This window comes from Papaver somniferum, chromosome 3, assembly GCF_003573695.1.
Source record: "Papaver somniferum cultivar HN1 chromosome 3, ASM357369v1, whole genome shotgun sequence".
NCBI classification, from domain to species: Eukaryota; Viridiplantae; Streptophyta; class Magnoliopsida; order Ranunculales; family Papaveraceae; genus Papaver; species Papaver somniferum.
Window position 1 is genome coordinate 136,712,911 of NC_039360.1, and position 7,795 is coordinate 136,720,705.

A 7,795-nucleotide genomic window follows, 5' to 3' on the forward strand; every position below is an offset into this window, starting at 1 on the left:
CAATTAGTGGAGGAGCGGATGAATTAATATGGAATGAATCTTTTTCAGGTGACTTTGTTGTCTTAATTGCAGTTGACAAAATGAGATTTAAGGAAAACCAAGTAGGCTGGTCAAAATATATATGAAATTCTTATCTACACCCAAGTACAGCTAGCAACATATGGAAACTGATCCAAGGACTCTACATGGATGATGAATAAAAGGTCAGCAATGGGTATGAGATGGTTTCTCAATGTTGTATTTGTAAGAACTCTGAAGACAACATGCATCATCTCTTGTGGGAATGTGATTTTAGTCAGTCTATCTGGAACTGGTTAACTTCCATTTTCAACTTTGCAATTCCTTATTCTTTTGAAGATGTGTGGTGAAGTGCAGTCAACAAAAGCACAATAGTTCAGCAGATCTGGATCACACCTACCTACAGTACATTAAAGGAATTGTGGTTTTAGAAAAATAAATTTTTTTTTGAAGAGATCACACCCAACATCTCTACTTTTAAGAACAGGATAATGAAAATGGTTTTTGAAGGAGGCATGAGAATTACAGGGTGCAAATGGAATCAACTTTATGACACTCATCAAATCTCTTTTTTCAACTTGGGTTCAAGGCAATCTAAGTATCATTGTATTAAACCTTGTTATTGGTTGGATCCTGAAGTTGAATACACTCTATTCTGTTGTGATGGTTCCTCTTTAGGAAATCCAGGTGTTGCTGGTATTGGAGTAATTGCAAGAGATCATAATTGTCAGGTGTTGGGTGTAATTTCAGGTGGATTAGGGACTACAACTAATTATATTGCTGAGGTTTATGCAGTTTTGATAGCAGCTGAATTAGCAGTAGAATCGAAGCTTAAGACGATTATTATTCAGTCAGATTCAAAAACAGTTTTGAATCAGTTTGCTAAGAGTCAAATACCATGGTTTATCAGAGTCGGATGGTTTAAGGAACTTAAGACTTTGACAGATATTAGATTTGTTCACTGCTTCAGAGAAGTAAATTTTTCTGCAGATTGTGCAGCCAAAAGAGGTGCAATACTTCCAGCAGGAGCAAGAGATATTCATATTGGCAGACCTGTATGGTTGGGGAGAGTGGAAATGCCAGAAGTAGTTTACTATAGATTTTGTTAGTGGACTAGAAATTTTAATGGGCTAGCAAATCTTATTGGGATGGGTTTAGTTTTGATTATTGCTTTCTTTTTAACTCTGTAATTTGTAAAATTTATTTTAAAATCAATAAAATTTCATGTGATTCAGAAAAAAAAACTATCTCACATTGAAAGCAAAGATTTTCACGGGTTATCATCAAGTTTCTCATATTTACAAGATCCTTAGAAGCAAGGACGTTCAGAGTTATCATTTTCATTACACTAAATCCTCCAACAAGTATCTCTTCCGAAGTCAAAGAAGACATAAGTCCCGTGAAATTATCCTCAGGTCGGTCGGTTGTCTCTCTGCGCCTTAAACCTGTTTTTGAAGGCTCTCTGAAATTGTTGAAGCCTGCTTCATCCTCAAAGTCAAACCCTTTCTCGCCATGAGGAATACTTATCTCCATAAAAGTCTCATTTTCGATACAACTCTACAAACGAGAGAGAAATTAGAGAATAAGTACACTAAAAGAGTGAAGACATGTGGCATATACATAGGGTCTGTATCTGTGCTGTGAAGTTTCAAGCCTCATGAGCGAAATCCGAAACTTGCTCTCATGCCTATATAACTATCCTTATTTCAATCTCAAGCAACCAATTCTATATCTCCAAGGATACTCACGGAATTATTCGGGTCCATACTTTCACAAGGGATCAAGCAAAATATGTTTTTCTGGAAACCAAAGAGTAAAAACAAATAATCATACCACGGACGTGTCTTTGGCCTAATGATACAAAATTCATGACCTAAACCAAGCTAAGGAATGGTAGTGAAGTCATAATACTCCGAGGGGTTGTGCTTGAAGCAAGAGAACGCTTTAAGAGTCCAACTGAAACAAGGATTCCTGTTGTAATTCGGATTGATGAACATTGCAGCACGGAGACTTGAAAACTGATGACAAACCATAAGGAATTTCGGTGTACTTTCTGAAGAAAATATGTTTCTCTATGTCTTATCAGAAACTTACCAAAAAGGTGCCTCGAACGTATAAACGAGCTAGGAGATGTGGCCCCGACACCAAAGTAAGTGCAATCTGAAAACTTCTGAAATTTTATACGGGATTTCTGAAGTCAAAAGTATACACGGATTTGATTGGCCAAACGAACTCGGAAACAAGTCATTCTTTTTGCATTATGAATCTTATTCTATTTTATTTCAAATTTGGCGTCGGGGACTCAAATTGGAATCCGTATGAAGATTTTACATTCATTCTCCCTAAGTGTCTCAAATCTGAAGTTTTATGACAAACACCTAAACAAAGAGAATCCTTGACAAATACGACTACTTTAATTCATTCGATGGCCGAATAAGTATGCATCAGAGATGATTAAATAGAAATAAATTTCAATACTTACCGAGGATGCCTCAATGAAGAACGAACGATGGGTATCTACGTCATCAAATCCAAGATCGTTAGCACTTCTGCTATTTTCTACATCATCAGATTGAAGACTAGTATCGATCTTTTTGAAAGACGAATGACGCTATCACCTAAACAAAGGAAGACGTTATAGCAACATTCATGCCACGATTATAATTCAAGGGTGAATAATTAAATTCAAGCATTAATTAAGAATAATAAATGGGTTTCTAAGGTATTTTCTCCTTCCAAGACTCCTCCAAGCCGTGACCAATGCGTGAGAATGCTCTCCTAGGCCAGTGGGACGTCACTTATTCTCTCGGAATTTTTAAGAGAGACCAAAGTCAAAGAGAATTAGGGTTTTGATGAAAAATAGCCTTAATTCCAAGAATTTGGCGAAAAAGGGATTTATTCTAAAAGAGAAGGGGTCGAGCCTATCCCCATTCTATTGGACGGTTCTCCACAACTCTCTCATCCCTCTTTTATATCATCACTCTTCAACAAAAACGATCTCATAAGGGATGTTGACCGAAATACCCTTATTTTTTTATAATTTTGAGTATTTTCAAAGAAGAATGCCCTAATACATCCAGAGACCGACAAGCGCTCATATACTCGTTCTAAAGGCCTCATACACGTGATTATTAAGTTTTTTAAGTGTTCAAAGAGGAATGGGATTGAAACGGAATCCAGAGAGGCAGAATTTCAAAGAAAATAAAGGGAATCTGGCTCAAAACGGGAAATTCGAGTTCATGATTTCCAAAAGCAAAACCAGAACTGCTCCAGTCTATCTTTGAAGACGTGACTATACCTAGGGAAGATTCATGGCTCTCTCATGCCAAATAAAAATTAAGCTCATAGTGGTTTTTGACGAAAATACCCTTAGTTTCAAAAGTATGCATTTTCTCTAATAAAGAGATGTCTGATTGGACAAGGAATTAAACATGCTCTCATCACAAAAGGTGCGGACTCCACAAGATAGATGCACACATTCCAAGCCTCGTCAAGCCTCTCCAGAGCGTCTTAAGGAGTCAGACGAGAACAAAAGAGAAATTAGGGTATAAGTACAGTACAAACCTGAATTCAGTATTTATATGGGATAGGTACTCAGTAACTTCAAAAGTAAGTACCTATATTTTCTCACGGCTCTTTACCAACATCAAGTCCATCCAGGAAGCCATTCAAAAACTCTCTCTTCCCCACATACTCGCCTGTACAAACTCGAAAGCTCAAGGATGCACAAAGAGAGAAGATTAGGGTTTTTTCCAAGTAAACCCTAATTAACAAATTCCATTCGCACAAGACGGAAATTTTGTCTCATCAAGACTTGATTATCATGTCGTTAACGTCTAACACAAAATACCAGGAAGTTCCAAAGTCGAGAATCGATACCAAGATCAGAGTCATAACAATCAAAAACTAAACATCAATTCGGTGACTCCACAAGTCTAGAAGACCGAGTGGATTTTAATTTCGTATCAGAATGATTTGTCACCATCTATATACTCATCATAGAACAATCAAGGTTCTACTATGAGTAGGGGACTTAATGTAGATGGTGAAATTTCGATAAGGGGCAAAAGCGTAAATTCAATATCATAGACAAAGCGTAACTCTCACAGGAGAGATTATTCCCTCGTTCCTCAAGGCACGATTTCTAGTATACGTCCCCGCGAGACACTGCTGGTCGTGATGCCGTGATTCCTAGCGCACATCCTCGACGAGATACTGCTGGTCGCGTAGGTTCTATAGAGCGTAAAATGTCTCCCGCAGACTTATGAACCAGAACAACCACAATTCCAGCATGTCTTCACGAGACGCAGCTGATTGTGATGCCATGATTTCTAGTATACATCCCCGCGAGATAATGCTGGTCATGTAGGCTCTGTAGATGCGTAAAAACGTCCCGTGTAGACTTATGACCCAGAGCAGAGACATATGTGTCTCCCGTAAGCACGAATCACCCTTTTTGAGATCAAGGACTGATTCATAGTACATCATCGCTAGATACACTGGTCATGTCTACTCTAGGCTCTGACTCGACTTACTGAGGTTTCCCAAACATTCCTAGGACATCCCCCGCGAGATACATTGGTTATTCTGCCTACGGGGCCTTTTGACAGACTCCCAGAACATCCTTTCGAGATACACTGGTTTTGTAGACACTAACGTATCTACAACTACATCCTCGAACGGCAGTCAAACGGGGGCGATTTACCTCAGTGGAAAGGCCAATTCGTTCGGATCAACATGAGGGTCCAACTACATTGCATTGCCAGAATCCATGTTGTATATTTGAAACAGGTTGAACTCCTTGCTTCTCTCATGGTACAATCCTCTTCCCGCTGAGCCCCCCTTTCTCCTCGGTCCACAGAGAAAAAATGTAGGACTAGTGCCAACAGTTCATCACGGAAGAAAGGATTCACCGAGCCGGGATCACTAACCAATACTAATAGAATAGAAAATAACTGTCTTTTATGTATACCTTCCCCGGTTCCGTTGCTACCGCGGGCCTTACCTAATCGATCGGATCGATCATATAAATATCCCTTCAACACAACATAGGTCATCGAAAGGATCTCGGACGACCCACCAAAGAACGAAAGCCAGGATCTTTCAGAAAATGGAACAATTATTTATTTAGTATTTAGGGTATCTCATCTCTTAAAAAAACGGGGAAGCGTAGGGAGAAATGACAAGAAGATATTGAAATATTAATTTGGAAGAGATGATGGAAGCAGGAGTTCATTTTGGTCATGGTACTAGGAAATGGAATCCTAGAATGGCACCTTACATGTCTGCAAAGCGTAAAGGTATTCATATTACAAATCTTACTAGAACTGCTCGCTTTTTATCAGAAGCTTGTGATTTAGTTTTTGATGCAGCAAGTAAGGGAAACCAATTCTTAATAGTTGGTACCAAAAATAAAGCAGTTGATTTCGGGAAAAGGTGGAATTCTAGTTCTAAGATATCTAAAGAAACCGTAGCTGGAATTGAGATCTCATTTAAAGAGAAAGATATCAAATATCTGGAGTTTCTTTTTGTATCCTATACGGATGATTCAATCTGCAAGGATCGTGGAAGCTATAATTGTAAACCACGATCGAATCTGTGGAAGAATTGGTTTATACATTCCTCTTAGTCTCGACTCTAGGGATTATTTTTTTCGCTATCTTTTTTCGAGAACCACCTTTATTTGAAATGAATTCTCTATTCCTAATTAGGGTGGTACGAAAAATACTGATAAAGGGTAGCCAAGACATAAAAATATCCCCGTGGATCCATTTATGATACATGAAATGGGAAAAATATCCGGATCACACCCCTTAGCTTCGGTGAATTTACTTCGGCGAAAAGGGGGAAAAATTCTCCGAATCCTTGCCTTCCTATTTGAGTTAGGTTCAAGTCTGAAGGGAATAATATTCTACGACTAGCAATTCGTTTATTTGACCAACTGAGGACGGGTTTTTGGGGTTAGCTCACCCTCGCGGGATCGCGACCCTTTGTCCCGGCCATTGTAACAACTGTAGATTTATAATAGAAATATTGGAATCATAGACAGATATTCCAAAATAGACGGTTTTTGTGACTCGGAAGAAATGTTCTTCTGTACAGGAACAGAATAACCATTTCTTCCTATGAAGCATTCTGGAACAAGAACATTAAATCAGAAACACCGACAAATTCTTCCGTATCCCAAGTAAATAAAAAAGAAATAAAGGGGGTACGCTGCTACAATTTTCTCTCTACTATTGAATTTTGATATCAGAATAGCTCATATAGTCATGATTCAATGGGTCAGATCCACTTACTTTTTCTTTTTTTTTTCTTTTTTTTGAAGCATTTTCTTTTGTTGATTTCTAAAGTGACATAATAGTTCTTCAACTCAGCGGAATGACTGATCATGATAATCAAGACAAATGTTCCACTTTATAACTATACTACTATAAATATATAAAAGAACTTATTATATAATAATAAGTTGTTTTATATTTATTTTTTATATTTATGTGGATGTTTCCTTTTTTTGCCATTGAGTTTACAAAAAGCAACAATATCTCTATTTTCCTCCCAAACCGAAGACTTAGATTAGAGTTTTGTGGAAAAAAAAACCTTATCGGATTTGAACCGATGACTTACGCCTTACCATGGCGTTATTCTACCGCTGAGTTAAAAGGACTCATTTGATTCAATTGTTGAATGAACCAACAGTCACTATGAGTGTACTGTATGTACCTATGTATATAATATACATCATATAGATAGATTTCGGCCCATTCAGGACCAATAAAAAAAATTACTTTAGATTTTTTTTGAGAAATCTTGAAAAAAATGTAGTGCATTAATATTGATAAAATAAAATACAAATAAGCATTTTCCTAGACCGCCTAAAAGTTTTTTTACTCTCATCAGAATGAGATTCATTTGATTGAGACACAATTCGACGTAGACCCAAGATATTTCATCGAATCATTGATGAAGAGATTCGACTCGTACCCTACAATTTTTATAGAAAAAAGAAATTAGATGGAATCATGAAAGCAGAAAATATTATTCGAATTCAGTCATAGCATTACATTATATTGACAAGTACAAAAAACTGTTCATACTATCGGTATAGTAAGCGATCAGGCGGGTATGCCCCCGTCGTCTAGCGGTTTAGGGCATCTCTTTTTCAAGGAGGCAGCGGGGATTCGACTTCCCCTGGGGGTAGGGTACTACGAAAAGAGGTTGATCATGGATTTACGGACAAAGGCTCTTATTTTTCGTATTTGTCATTCCTTACCTTAATTCCGAATCTACTCCTTGGAAGAAAATAAGTCTCTTGGAATTTTTAACCTCGAGTTGTATCCCCCAAAAATAATGTCGAAAAAAACCACCTAATCATTCAAATCTTTATTGCGGAGTCTATAATCTGTACGTCCCCTTGTTGAATCATAAAGACTTACTTCGATTTTGACTTTATCTCCTGATAGTATCCGTATAAAACTACGTCGGATCCTTCCTGAAACATAACCTAGAATCGGATCTTCATTATCAAAGAGAACCGGAACATGCCATTGGGAAGTGATTCAGTAATTAAACCTTCATGAATCCATTTTTGTTCTTTCATTTCAAGTAACCCCCTTGAAGTATCAATTAATGGAGGAGGAGTGATATTAGGCAACCAGTCCTTCCTCTTTTTCTTTTTTTCACAATATAGGAAGTTACCAATTCAATTCAGATATCATAAAGATAACCATATATAACACAAAATTTCTCCTCCGAAGACGTGACCTAATACATAGAA

The 7,795-nt window shown here is 37.5% G+C and overlaps 1 protein-coding gene across 1 annotated transcript; it reads left to right on the forward strand.

Annotated features, from left to right (window-relative positions):
• The first annotated feature begins 5,233 nt into the window (after positions 1 to 5,233).
• On the forward strand, positions 5,234 to 5,647 carry LOC113360016 (30S ribosomal protein S2, chloroplastic-like). Its single transcript, XM_026603569.1, has one exon. The coding sequence runs from the start codon at positions 5,234 to 5,236 to the stop codon at positions 5,645 to 5,647; it is 414 nt and encodes a 137-aa protein (XP_026459354.1).
• Positions 5,648 to 7,795: the final 2,148 nt, after the last annotated feature.